The following is a 15,400-nucleotide window of genomic DNA, read 5'->3' on the forward strand; positions in this document are numbered from 1 at the left end:
AGAGCACAAGAAACTGAAAATATGTCTAGCCCCATGTCAAGATTTCAAAATTAAATATAAAAAAAATCTGTTAACTCTTTTGAGAAACTGATTTCACTGCAGAATTCTGCTAGAGCAGCAATAATAACTAATGCATTTTGACAGTATCCCTTTAATAATATTTAATTTCCAAACACTACTGGGATATGTTAAGAAAGAGAGCACATTTGAAAACATAGAGCCAAACAATGTAAATTGGTGTGTGCCATTTCTCTATGTATACAGACTGTTAACCCATGATACCTAAGCTTGCAACGTATATATTCCCATGTTGTGGGATCAGTGGGGGGCCTGTAAGCAGATACCAACTAATAGCCTTAAGGACAGATTAAAGATTATTTAGGTATGAGATCTATTATATGGAATTTAGCCATAAGGCTGTTGGCACATGTCGCGTTTTCTTCTTTGGCGTACCTATGCCATGCGAGAAAAAAAATCTATCTGCTTATTGCACCTTGTGGGGCAGACAGTTACATGCATGGCATTAGTCCATGATTTACCGATGGTGTAGATTATGGCAGAAAACAATAAAACTCACCCATGTGATGAGTCGAGACACACACTGTGAACACTTACCTGTGGTTCCAAAGGGCCATCTACGAAAGGTCCAGAAGACTCTTCACAGACAGCTAAACTTCTTACAAGCTTTAACTTTGAGTTAGACTATGAAATAAAAGGAGAGATTGATATTGCAAAATGAACCATCTGTAGGGTTCAAAAACAGTCACCTGCAGATACTCCGCTTTGTTTTATTCTGAAACTAGACACATAACATAATACATAGGAAACTGTGGTTTGAGGACATTTTTGAAGTCCTCTCATAACTCACAAATGTTGTGTTAGGAAATATAGAATACAAGTCAGCGGCAAGCAAGAAATTCAGTATAGTTCTAAAACAAAATCTCAGAGCATTCAGAACCACAACCATATACATCATTAATAAATCATGCAAAACACTTGTTTTTCTATTAGTCTAAAACAAAAATAGGAAATGACAGGATTCTCTGGCTAGCCTCAAAATTATCCAAAGATAGAAGAGAAATATTGCAGCCTTCTATTCCACTTTGTCAGTAATTCTCTGGTTTAAAAAGTATTTCTTAAAATGACCTCTCATTCTGTCAGGCACAAATAAGTTTTTAGCAGAAATACCTCTCAATTTCTCAGGCACAAAGGATTTTTTTTTATAGCAGAAATAGGATCTGGCTAGTGCCAGCAGTCAGAAAGACAACTTACATCTTTACCTGCAATGCAGCCATGTGAGGTTACCGTATATACTCGCGTATAAGCCGAGTTTTTCAGCACCCAAAATAAGCTGAAAAATGCCTCGGCTTATACGCGGGTCAGTTAAAAAAATTACCTATTTGACTGATGCGCGTGCTGATGGCTGCGCTTCCGACCTGCAGCTGTCCTGGATTCCATTACTGCTGCCATTTACCGGTACACAGTCCCGACCAGACAGCTTAAAATCTTTGGCGCGTCTCTGCAGGCAGGGGCGCTTCTATAATGAGACTGCTGCAGTACGGTAAGGAAAAAATTTAAATATGCGCAGCTGCGCGTAATGCGCCTGCGCCTCTTGCTGACTGCTGCCTGGCTGCCGTCCTGCTGTGATGTGCGGAGTGCGGTGCCAGTCAGTGCGTCACGTGACGTGTATAACGCGCTGTGCTTCGCTGCTCCCTGCTGGGTGACGTCTGTGACGTCCAGGTCAGTATTTGTCTAAATCCAAAAATTATAGACTTGGTGCATCCTTAAAAACAACTTAAAGTGATACTGACAGAGCTCAGATTTTTTAATGGGAAGGAAATGCCTTTGCTTCATGTTTCCATTCTACAGATCTTCTGATCCTCTGTAACTACAGCCCCTACTGTTTGTGCGTGCTCAAGACAAGTCCTACCGGTTATGTTTGTAACCAGTTTGTTTTCAGTGCCACACAGCTGTGTGGCTCTTCCCATCCTCCTCACCAGTAGTAACCTGAGCCCCCTGCTTGTGTGTTCAGCCTGGGCTAGGTTCCTGGGAGGAGAGGGGGCTTTGAGCTCTTGGCAGCTTTCCTGTCCTGCTTTATGGCAGCTGAGATTCTAGCTATCTGTATAACAGAACATTCTGTCCCAGTGGCTGCACAGATCCTATCTGATCCCCATTGTAAGCAGCAGTCCTGTCCTGCTTTATGGCACCCTAGGCTTATACGCGAGTCAATAAGTTTTCCCAGTTTTTGTAGGTAAAATTAGGTACCTCGGCTTATACACGGGTCGGCTTATACACGAGTATATACGGTACATGTATTCCTGCACAGTATAGAAAGGACTGCAAGTCTACTTAAAGGAGACCTGTCGCCCTAAGAAATAATTCCAAATTATTTTTTATCATGTTAGCTGAGCAAAATAAAACTTACTAACACTACATTTATTATTTAAATTTTGTTTCCCTCAGTCTTGGAATTACACAATCACAGCAAGCAGGCAGGAGCCATTTTGAGACACTGTTATTAAGACAAATTGTGTATAACCCCGAAATCTTGTGTATGCACTACACAATTATAGAGTGTGAAGAGGGAAGGGGAATGTGAGGAGAGCACTGACATCTAGGAAGTGCTGAACGGAAAGTTAAAGTAATTTACTGCCCCACCTCTATGCCTCAGATATTTAAACAGCTTTAAAATAGGCATGGATGCTTTAATGAAAAAAATAATGTGGGGTCCATGATTAATTTGCAAACGACTTTTGTTATACAGCTTTTTATGTGTTTTTTAACCTACCTTCATATAATGCCACCATCCACCACCCCAAGGAGTTGCATTAAAATAACATGCAAATCAATCTTCATGAAACCTGTCTGATCTCCCATTCATTTGTGTTTCAAAGAGCAATGAGTACTCGCTGCTTAAAAATCATGCTGCAAAAATGCATGCAATATTTAGCTTGACAGCTGCAGCAGGAGGACAAACACCAATGTGGATGGGGTCATTATGTAGCAAGGAAGAAAATAACACTTCACATCAGAGCTGCAGATTCACCAGGCTTTCTGCAGTTACCAAATGATTAGAATTTCAGCTGCTGCTGTAATAGCAACCCAAACTCAATGCCCTTGGAGTGCATGCCAAATTCATTAAACGTAAACATGAGTGAAAGAACCAGAAGCACAAACTGCATAATAAAATGCAACGAATGATGTGTGATTCAGCTGGATTTGTCATTTCCCATGATTATCCAGCATATCTCAAATGGCCAATGGAAATGTATTTGTATGCCATACATGTGGGGGGAAAAAAAGGTGTCAGATGAAATAAAAATGAAGTACAAGTAAGCAAGTGATTGTTTCTTAGATGTGGGTGGTATGAGTTGTACGCAAGTGTACCTTGGCTCTCTTCCTAGCATGTCCGTGGCTTGCATTCCGCCTCTGCACCATTGGAGAGAGAGAGAGTGAGGGGAAAATAACCCAGAATAAATGAAATGAATAAAGAAAAAGAACATAAAAGAATGACATTTTATTTAGTGTATGATGTAACATTAATGCTTCTTTGGTAACAAGGTCAATGTTTGGTTAGTAGTTTTAGTGTATGTAAATGATGGAACAGGACAATAGATACATATTCTATAAATATAGAATAAAGTATTCTATTGATGGCCACTCCTCTTTGAGTTAAGAAGCAATGTTACACATCACAAGTATATAAGAATCAAAAATCAGTGGTCCTAAGTTGCTAATTTTTTCTGGTATTTCACACCCCAGTATAGAAATACCTACACCACGCCAAAAAGGCTTACCCACCAATGGGAAGCTTCAAAGAGCTTTGAAGGCCCAAAATCCTGAATTCCACAAGAAATTGCCTGTTTGATATTCAGATCACAAACAATCCCAACAAACAGCCCAGGGCGTGAAGAGTGATGTACTAAAGGCAAACTTCTGCACCAGTCCCCGCGTACCTCCAGGACAAGGTGGACAGCACAGCAATAATGGTTTTGGGTTTAAAATGTCTTAAGTTATAAATATAAATGTAGATAATTGACAAGTGTAAGAATTTCCTTGCAATACGCAAATAGAAGAGAAAAGGGTAAATACAGTAAAACCGAAAAAAGCACCTGTGGTTCCTGACGTGAGTTTGGCTCATCGGATTCCTGGTCCTCTTTACTAGGGGATCTGGACAGAGCCTTGCTTCTGTTTAAAGATTCCTCAACCAGACACTTCTCCGACTCCTTCATAATCTCTAGAGCTTCCTGGGTTGTGTGGCCATGGGACATCTTCAGCATAATACAGAGCAGGGTGTAGCAACCTGGGACAGTCAATGACAAAGAAGCAGAATTAATTAGAGGACAAATATTTCATAGCAAGATCTCAAATATTTGTTGTTAACCTTCCAACTTTTTTTCATTTCAGTTGGCTTCTGATAGTTCACCAGAAATAAAGGCTTTTTCCAATTACTTTCTATTTTCTGAGTAACGGTTTTTCAAATATGGAAGTGTAAAGTGTCATTTTTCACCTTCTAAGGGTAAGGGCACACCTGGATATTTGGGGAGATTTAGTTGCCCTCTTTAATCGCCTCTTCTTTGGGGCAACTAATCTTCCCGAACTGCTTCCCCGTGGCTGCCATCTGCTTCAATTAAAAAACACGTGCGTGCTCTTCGATTTCCGAAGTCGATCAAAGTTTACTCACGAGTAAACTTTGGGCGACTACGGAAATCAAATCGTGAGTGCATTGCCGCAGGCGTTTTTTCATTGAAGCAGCGCGAAGCCACGGGAAAGCAGTTTGGGAAGTTTAGTCGCCCCAAAGAAGAGGCCATTAGTGGCCGGGCGACAAACTGCCGGAATCTCCAGGTGTGCCCTTATCCTAAAGCAGCTCCTTGGGGGGGGGGGGATCGCTGGCCCTGTAAACTGTTCTAAATTGATAAATTTCTTGTCTTTGTCCCTGCTAGAAGAATTCGTTTCATTAAAGGAGAAGGAAAGGTTAAAACTAAGTAAGCCTTATCAGAAAGGTCCATCTAAATATACCAGTAAAACCCCAAAGTAATGCTGCTCTGAGTCCCCTGTCAAAAGAAACACAGCATTTCTTTCCTTCTATTGTGTACACATGGGCTTCTGTATCAGACTTCCTGCCTTCAGCTTAAACCTCATTGCCCTGGGCGTGAGCATGCTCAGTTTGCTCCTCTTCCCCCGCCCCCTCCCTTCTCTACTGTAATCTGAGCCCAGAGCAGGGAGAGACTTGGGCAGGAAGTGATGTCACACCACATTAATACTGCAGCTCCTATCCTAAACAAACAGAGAGTTTCTAGAGCTGTTTACTCAGTTATGGTAAAACATTCTACAGAATAAATATAGCATTCTAGCTTGCACTATTGCAGCTAATCTATTGGCAATAAAATGCCTCTGTAGCTTTCCTTCTCCTTTAAAGGCAGCTGTTAGAATTGATACAATAGTTGCGAATACAACAGAAATGCTACAGAGGAATGTATCAGCTAAATGTTGCAAACTAGTAACAATTCAGACAAACACCAGGACAGGAACTTTAAACTTTTAGATTTTGGGAAAACGGTAAAAAATAAAAAAATTTAAAGCAGTTGAAAAAAAGGTTTATTTATGGAGAACTATCTGAAAACAACTCAACCGAAAAAGTACTCTGGTGTGCCTGTTCATTCTTCTGCTTTAAAATGCAGGCTTTTTTTATATGAATGAATGAATGAATGAATGAATGAATGAATGAATGAATCAGCCTCGGTCCTCCAGGACAGCGTGGGAGGCTGTGAGGAGGAGGAAGACATGATCGTGTTTGACAAAAGCACACAAGAGAGCAAATAAGCAAAGGGAGAAGAGGGGTAAGAATGACACAAGACAGAAATTGTGTAAGAACATTATATGAATTAGTACATAGTACTGTACATAAGTATTAGAGAACCACTGACTGACCTAGTTGTTAATGTCTTACAACTAGTTGAAAAACTAGTGGGTATATAGAAATATAAATCAATTAATGGTGGGAGAGGTATATTAAATTGCAATTAAATTATTAATTGTATCAGTAGTAAATCATCTGGTTTGTGGAAGTCTTTTTAATTAATTCATCAAGACATTTCAATAGAAATACGGCACTGAGTATTGATAAATAAGGGGTGTTCTTTTGTTTTCTTAATTGCCTTACAAGAGAGTTAGTGCATCGATTGCTGGAAACTGCAACGTGGGGCTCTTCAGCACTTGCTGAACTATAGTTCCGATGAATGCAGCGACTGAGCTTATAGCTAGCAATGGTAGCTGGAAGTTGAACAACAAATACAGTCAAGCAGGAGTATTTAGGAAAGCACAGATAAGACAGAGGCTGTGAATTGTTCACCCAAAATTCAGCCTGCTGTGGTCTCTCTGCTGACATTAGAAACTCAAATATCACCCTTGACCTTCAAGCTGGGCTTTCAGGGGTATCTAGTAGAGCAAATGACCATTCTCGCCAATTCTCCAGGTTGAGTCCCCACAGCCACTGCTCTAAGCAGCCTCAAGGTGCCTTGCCTTGTGAATGTGTCTTGGCTTGGAGTGACCTAGTCCCGTGTACATTATTTAATCAGGTTTCATGTGCATGGATGATTTGCTGGCTATCGTGATACAAAAATATGTTTAAACCCGACCTTCAATGAGCAACAATATAGAGCTCAGCTCTGAATGTGAAGGCTATAAATTTCCCACAGTACTGCAGCAAATAAGGCCAAAACATGCTTGGCTGTATAATCAATACAAATACAGACCGACAGACCATACATTACAGATGTGAATACACATGTTTGTGTGTATGTAGATATAGAATGTCTGTATAGATGTTTATTCATAAAAGCACAGAGAAAAAATAACCAGAGATTTAAGATTACATTTTATTATATTTCTCATTTCTTGTAATTTGCATTCTATTCTACACACTAAATCACATGTGTCAGATGCAAACAAGCAGAAGAAGCACGTTATATAAAAAGATCCTGATATGTGGATACAGAGATATGAAGATAAAACTAGTATATGCCTTTAAATCCCTTCTGAATACAGCACAGAAAAACAAGCTGGTTAGGTATAAAACCCTGCAAGGTTATTCTGATGTTGTTGCAATCTTTATTCCAATTGGTAGGTGGGAACGGCCAATTAGAATTACAGCTCCGTGGCAACCATTTCTGTCACCAGGAGAGGTCAGACAAAATGTGTTACTTGGAAAGGAAAATCCCTGCCTGCACTGTCTTTTCATACATGAAAATGCAGCTATGTGCAAGAAACACATTTAAAATAACACATGCCCCCGTATTCAGGTGTTTGGTTAACAGGACACTGGTAGTGGATCCCTTTGCACATCAGTGATTTTAACTATTAAGAGGTGTAAAAAAGCATAATGCTTGAATGAAATTCTGCAGTACAGAGAGAGTGTGAGAGAGTGTGCGAGTGTGAGAGAGTGCGCGAGTGTGAGTGTGAGAGAGTGCGCGAGTGTGAGTGTGAGAGAGTGCGCGAGTGTGAGAGAGTGCGCGAGTGTGAGAGAGTGCGCGAGTGTGAGAGAGTGCGCGAGTGTGAGAGAGTGCGCGAGTGTGAGAGAGTGCGCGAGTGTGAGAGAGTGCGCGAGTGTGAGAGAGTGCGCGAGTGTGAGAGAGTGCGCGAGTGTGAGAGAGTGCGCGAGAGTGCGCGAGAGTGAGAGAGTGCGCGAGAGTGAGAGAGTGCGCGAGAGTGAGAGAGTGCGCGAGAGTGAGAGAGTGCGCGAGAGTGAGAGAGTGCGCGAGAGTGAGAGAGTGCGCAAGAGTGAGAGAGCGCAAGAGTGAGAGAGCGCAAGAGTGAGAGAGTGCGCGAGAGTGAGAGAGTGCGCGAGAGTGAGAGAGTGCGCGAGAGTGAGAGAGCGCGAGAGTGAGAGAGTGTGCGAGAGTGAGAGAGTGCGCGAGAGTGAGAGAGTGCGAGAGTGCGCGAGTGCGCGAGAGTGAGTGCGCGCGAGTGTGCGAGTGCGAGAGAGTGCGCGCGTGTGTTTGCGAGAGAGTGCGCGCGTGTGTTTGAGAGAGAGTGCGCGCGCGTGTTTGCGAGAGTATGGAGATCAAAATCAAGGAAAAATCCATTCTCTGGAAAGTCTCTGGATAACAGGTCACATATACCTATACAGTTGACAAGAACTCGAAGGAAGACGGCACTTCTGAAAATAAGGTTTATTGGAATTCCTGCTGAGAAAAAACCTTACGCGTTTCGGGAGTTATCCCTTAGTCATAGGTTAGCCTATACATATACCTATACAGCTGCACTAGTTCGACATAAGAGGAAGCACTATGGAATCTCTTTCATGAACAGTAACAAATGCTTCCTGAGAAAAACAACCAGTTTTGGCATCTTTAAACAAATATGATATTGGCAAAGCTTAAAGTCAAATAAATGTTACATAACTTAAGTGGATCTGACCAGTTGTGCCAAGAACGGAAACATGTTGAAATCAGACCAGTTTCATATTAGAAATTGTAAAATGACCTGAAACAGATGTCTTTTTTGGCATAATCCACAAGTACAAAGGTGTCATGTTCTATAAGATTTTGCAGGTCAAATGTGACTTTTGTCATGCCATGTGACAATGGTAAATTCATTTTTCAGCTTTTAAAATGATCCCCACCTGCAAGCATCCTTAGCACAGGATGGAAGTATGATGCAGCAGCTGATTGGTTAGATAGATTCATTTATTTAAGGCTAAGTCCTTGTGTACCTAATAAACTACAAATCATTTTACACCTGTTTGGAAGATTGCTCTATGAGTGCCTGCTCTACTAAAATATGGTTTGATCTGCTCCCTTGGCTGAAGGTTCAACATTTAAGACCTGAGAATCTTGATTAGGCTCCTTTACTTGTCACATACAAAATTATACAAGAACTACCTGTAGTGAAAGGTACCCTGATCATCCCAAAACGGTGTAATTTTTAAAATAACAATATACTTGTGCATAAAGGAAATAGTGCAATAAGGTTTAAATACAGCAAACCATAACAGTGCAGTGCAACAATACATACTAAATATAATTAAAATGTAGTGCCATATTTACCAAAAACACCACTGCATTGTGCTTGTAATATGAAAATACATACTAACGGGGGAATGTAATAAAAATCGCTAACGGAAAAACTATTCGCAATGCGAAAAGTTATGCCTTTGCGCGAACAAATTTTGCTTTGTGCGAATTTAATATAGCTTTTGCGAGCCCGGAAACTGTTTAGCGACCACTTCCGACAGTGAAAGACCATTTGCGAATTTTATAGTTTGCGCCAATGCACAGTCAATGTAATAAAACTTCTTACTGAAAAACTCGTTATGTTTGCTCCAAAAGATTACGACACCTTCAAGCACTTCTTAAGAGTGCGCAATTAAAATTCGCAATGCAATAACAGTTTAAGGAACAATATTACATTGCGAGATGTGGATTTTTAGTCTTATTGGTGCGAATTGTTTTGCTCTTTGCGACTTTTATTACATTCCCCTGTAAATGTCCTACTGTGAAACACTAGCAGTATCCATAAATGAGTGCAATGTACATATATTGTAAACAATACATACAGTTCTAAAGTGTAATGTGCCATATTGTTAACAAAGCACAGCAACCACAGGGAAACCACATCTAAAATATCCCAAAAAAAAATTCTGCGTGCTGCCTCAGAGATCACCTGACCAGAAACACTACAACTAACTGTAACAGGAAGAAGTGTTGAAACAAGACACAAGTCTGTCTGATAATTGGCTCATGTGACCTAACACGTATAGTTTGTTTGGTTTGTATGTGAGCACAGTGAATCGTACGATCCCAGGAGGTGACCCTTTTTTTTTTTTTTTTTTTTTTTTTTTAAAATGGCAATTTTCTATTTATGATTAACCAATGGCACATACTACTAATAGCTTGTTTACATGAAGCAGGGTTTTACATATGAGCTGTTTAATGCAATAACTTTTTATAGAGACCTACATGGTTTGGGGGGTATAGTTTTCCTTTAAGAAGCCCAATAGCCCGAGGATAAAAATGTTTCCTTAACCTGTTCTGACCTACCTAAAAGGTTTTCCTGATTTTAGTAAATCAAATTACAAGGATGAGTTCTATCGTTAATAACACTGAATGCTTTAACTCTACACTTCTGTACATAAATATCTTGTAGTGATGGTAAAGCAAATCTAGTGCAACGTTCTGCCGTACATGTCGCCTGCTCTAAATCATTTCGATCTTGTACACCACAATTACCACTCTCCACAGCACTAATATAAAAAGCCTTTAAAATTTCAACTGGAACTCCAAGATGATGCCTGGCCTTCTTAGACAGTGCTTAAATATGTTCAGACCATGTCAGGTCATCAGAAATTAGGACTCCTTGATATTTCAAACTGCTCACCTTCTTTATTACAGACCCACCAATAGTAAGTGTGGAATAAGACCTCTGCGGTTGCCTGCTGAAGTCCATCACCAACTCCTTAGTTTTGTTGATGTTCATATAAAGAAGAGAAGCACACACACCTCCTGTAAACATTATTTAAGCCACTTGTGGGGGGGGGGGGAGATCTTATCCATGCATTCCATGCTAGTCAACCAAAAAATTTACAAGACCTGGAAAGCTTTCGAAGAAGCTTTACAGCTTCTTCAAAAGCTTGGGAAATAAACCGGTGACATTCATAACAAATACATACGAATGCAAGCTGCCATTCATGCTAGTACAATTCAATACACAAGATTAAGAAATAAGAGTATGCCAAACTTTTGGACTTTATTTCCATTTTGTTAAATTAATTTTTGAAAATGTTAACAATTTTGGACAGACTTTTCTTTTTTTGCACGTTTGTTTAATGATTGTGCTATTCTGTGATGTCTTATTTAATTTGAATCAGATTAAAAACAATAGAGACATGTTTTGTCTGATCACATTTTATTAAAACAAGGGTGCACATCTTACACATTCTGTTAAGGGTATGTAACGTTAAGAGCACAAATGTAATCCTCCAACACAATGGATCTCGATCGGTCAACCAAAACTGTTGCAGCAAAAAGGGGAAAGGGAGGGGAATGTTTATTGATCTAATGATCTAGCTCAAAAGGACAAAACATGGAGGAGCTTCTGCCTCCCTGTTTAGCTAAAGATATTACAAAAAACAAAAAAATATTGATTTTTTTTGTGTTTGTATTGATCAAACTCACCAGACAGAAACTTTCATTCAAGCAAAATATCAGCCCAACCTGACTGACTACTGTGGTGGGCGATTTAATTTTAGAATTAAAAAAAAAAAACAAAAAAAAAAAAAACAAAACCCATTTTGCACTTCAAGACAGTACTAGGGGCTCCCGGGCAGTAACCCATAGCAACCAACCAGTGATTAGCTTTTTTTCAGCCAGCTGCAGGTTGAACAGTGAAAGCAATCATCTGATTGGTTGCCATGTGTTACTGCCCAGGTGCAAATTTGCCCATAGCTTATAAATGAGCCCCAGTGAGTAATAAAGCTACTATGTAAAAAGTACAGGCTGAGTTGCAGAGTGACACAGTCTAATTGGCTCAGAAGATTGCAAGAGATGGCTCTGCTAAAATGTTAATGTTTGAAGTCTGTAGCAAATCAACAGCAGATTCTCATATTAGAGAGAGCACGAATAACTAAATGGTTTATGCAAACAAGGCCTGAAAATTTCAGCACATGGGGTTTTGCCATCAGACAACAGTGGCCAATCATTCCCTTTAAATCGCTGTTGGGGAAAATACTATTGCCTAAAACATGCCCTTATAAAGAATTTTTTTTTTATTGTTATTCCATGCCTTCTCAATATACTAAAAAAGCACAACAGATAAAATCTTTTGACTTAAGCTGGGGGTTATTTAGAAACAAACACAGAGCAGCTACACATAGCAACCAATTAGAAGTTTGTTTTCATTACTTTTCTGGGACAGGAACAAATATGAATCATGCAGAATTTTTGTAAAGCACTGCAGAATATGTTTGTATTATATAACGATACTTTATAAAGTGGCAATCATTTCCGGACAAGGGAAACAAGCTACAGTACAGATTGCCCATCTCTTTTTATAGAAATAAACTGAACAAACATTTTAGGGCTTTATAGTTTAGCTAAATTGGACTGTAGAGCTTAGTATTGAGAAAACAATAATCCTAGTACAGGTATGGGATCTGTTATCCGAAAAACCAGTTTTCCAGAAAGCTCTGAATTACGGAAATGCCATCTCCCATAGACTCCATTATAATTAAAATTGTTCTATTTTCTCTGTAATAATAAAACAGTAGCATGTACTTGATCCCAACTAAGACACAATTAATATTTATTGGAAGCAGAACCAGCCTATTGGGTTTATTTAAGGTTTACATGATTTTCTTGAAGACTTAAGGTATGAAGATCCAAATTATGCAAAGATCCATTATCCCGAAAAATCCCAGTTCCCAAGTACTTTGGATAACAGGTCCCATACCTGTACATAGGTGGAGATAAACAGGGGTCAGTTATAATTCATCTGTAGATCATTTATACACAGGTGTTGGACAAACAAATATAAACTTTAAATGTAAAAAAGTTTACTTAAATTACGGTCATCCCTACCTAAATTCATAAACATCCCAGTGAAATGCATAAATAAAATAGGAAGGCATTTCAGACTCATGACCTTGTTTTTCCCCAACTTGCAGCATCTTCATGCTGAGACTGCTAGTTTTCAATCTGATGGACATGAGCTTGAAGTCTGTATACATCTACATAATAAAAATACATCTAACAGAAACAAAAACTATGCTCCTGCAGATAATTGGCTGATAAAAAAAAATACTTCGATGGAATCCCTAATGAGCCGACAGCCAGGGATACAGATGACCTACATAAAAATGATTTCAGGAAAAAAAATAGCAAAAATACAAATTCAGTATTCTCAGCATAATATATAGCAGCACTGACGTTTAACTTTGCTCTTACCCAAAAATTAAAAAAAAAAAAAAAAGCTATTTATTAATAGGGATGTAGCGAACCGCCGATAATGTGTTCGCGAACGCCGAACATCCGAACTTTGAACATCCGAAAATCGTTCGATTCGAACGATCGAAGGATTTTAATCGTTCGATCGAACGATTTTCGTTCGAATCGAACGATCGAAGCCATTCGATCGAATGATTTCATTCAATCCAATGGCTTCGATCGTTCGATTCGAACGAAAATCCTTCGATTTTAGCGATCGAATGGTCGAATGGTCGAACGATTTTGACGTGAACGCCTATTGGCGAACGTCGCGCGACGTTCGCGAACTTGCGGCGGACGCGAACAGCCGATGTTCGCGCGAACAAGTTCGCCGGCGAACAGTCCGCGACATCCCTATTAATTAATCACATACCTTAGATCACTAGAAGCCAAACCTATACGAATAGTAATAAACAACTGGCTTTTAATAAATAGAACATAGGTGCATAGTTGAATAATGAAAATGGTATTTGTTGGCAAGAAAGAAAAAAGTCAACAGAACTGTACAAATGTATCTTTCTTCTTGTTATGAAATATTTGCAGCTTTAAAGTGATACTGACACACAAAAATGAATTTTAGCATATGAATGTACATTAAATGTTACCTATAGGTCATGTTGATCATTTGTTGCTGAGAGGTTTGTTTTTGTATATAATTGTTAGTTGAAGTTCCTAAGCCTGACTCTCTGACACTGACTTTGCCAACCTGACTGTCCCATCTCAGCCTGTTAGTTACAGTTTCTAATGCTAACGGACTCCTGCTGCACAAATATGGCAGCCCCCTCATACAGGAACATGGGGCATCAGACAGGTAATGTAAAAGCATCATGCAAATACTTTATGGCAAAGTTAAAAGTAGCTTGCAAAGCCAATATTATAATAGATGTAAAAAAAAGTTTAATTTCAGGTTTCAGTATCTCTTTAAGAATTTTGGTTAAATTTCATTTTTTGTTTCCCTCTACAGGTATGGGATCCCTTATCTAGAAAGTAAGTTCAGAATTTCAGGAAGGCTGTCTCCCAAAGACTCCATTTTAAGCAGATAATTCTGATTTTTAAAAATGATTTTCATTTTCTCTGTAATAATAAACAGTAGTTTGTACTAATATGGACTGCCAACAACATGGATTTATGCAGTTTAGTGATCATTATTAACTAAACTGCATGAATCCCTATTGGTGGCAAAACAATCTTATTGGGTTTATTTGAGGTTTCAATGATTTTTAGCAGCCTTAAAATATGGAGATCAAAACGACAGAAAACCCCAGATCCCACGTTTTTCCGAGATACTGGATCCCATATAGTGATGTGCGGGTCAAACCACACCCTCCCATAACTCTAACCTAGCCCAGCACCTCAGTATTTCTAGTCCAGCACCATTTTCAACATCAAGGAAGGGGCGGGGCACACAGATGCAAGCCTATACAAAGTGCCAAAAGAAAGCAGAAAAGAGCCATTTTAGGGTCTTGGGCTGGGTGGGCCTGCCAAGAATGTGCGGAAGTTGGCCCAAACCTGATCCAGTCCTGAGTCCCACAGGTTTCAGGCAAGACCACACATCACTAAACGCGTGCCTTAAACTGCCTAACCTGTAATTTAAAATTTAGGACAGGTGTAGGATCCGTTCTCTGGAAACCTATTATCTATAAAGATCCTAATTATGGGAAGGCTGTCTCCCATAGACTCAACTCAAATAAATTATTAAGAATGGTTTATTTTTTAATAATAAAACAGTACCTTGTACTTCATCCAAAGTAACATATAATAAATCCTTTTTGGAGGCAAAACAATCCTATTGGGTTCACTTAATGTTTAAATGATTTTTTAATAGACTTAAGGTGTGAAAATCTAAGTTATGAAAATATCCGTTATCCGGCAAACCCCAAGTACCATTCTGGATATAAAGCTCCCAGTAGCCAGTATAACCAACAAGTGGGAGGTTGGCTTACATTTTAGCAAATTGTTGGATTCGGACACACTGATCCTATTGTTTTGACAATTTGCTGAACTAATGGAGCCAAAAAGAAAAGGAAGATGTGACCCTTCTGATATCTGGATGTGACAATGCATACACCAAGAAGAGCCAGTGACAAAGCACACTGACAGACTGTAAATGACAGGAAAACAAGAAAGTCCTTAGCCGAGGTGCCCATAGAATGGTGTTTGAGCATGAAGATCAACACCAACCACATATGGACACCTATAGAGGGACACATTCAACAAAAATAAACGCCCTGCCAAACATCCATTATTTTTATCTTGGAAACAGGCACATCAGTAACAGAATTCCACTAAATCATCAAAGAAGGACCTTCAAAATAAATAAATACAGGACTGTAAAGTCATTCTGCTTTACTGGTCTGCCAAGCAGTTTTCGCACAATTTAGCAGGGTATAAAATATATATATTTTTTTTTTTATTATTAT

General features: G+C 39.3%; 1 protein-coding gene across 8 annotated transcripts in view; it reads right to left on the bottom strand.

Moving 5' to 3' along the window:
* The window catches only part of r3hdm2.L (R3H domain containing 2 L homeolog), an 83,009-nt gene that overhangs the window by 41,906 nt on the left and 25,703 nt on the right, over positions 1 to 15,400 (bottom strand). For 6 of the 8 annotated variants that reach the window (XM_041581094.1, XM_041581090.1, XM_041581091.1 and 3 more), the window contains 3 exon segments: positions 4,113 to 4,303; positions 3,388 to 3,429; positions 616 to 702 (listed from right to left, as the gene is read on the bottom strand). In XM_041581094.1, coding sequence (XP_041437028.1) covers positions 616 to 702; positions 3,388 to 3,429; positions 4,113 to 4,280 — 297 coding nt within the window. In that variant the 5' untranslated portion in view covers positions 4,281 to 4,303. 8 annotated transcript variants of the gene reach the window in all.

This window comes from Xenopus laevis, chromosome 2L (genome assembly GCF_017654675.1).
Source record: "Xenopus laevis strain J_2021 chromosome 2L, Xenopus_laevis_v10.1, whole genome shotgun sequence".
NCBI classification, from domain to species: domain Eukaryota; kingdom Metazoa; phylum Chordata; class Amphibia; order Anura; family Pipidae; genus Xenopus; species Xenopus laevis.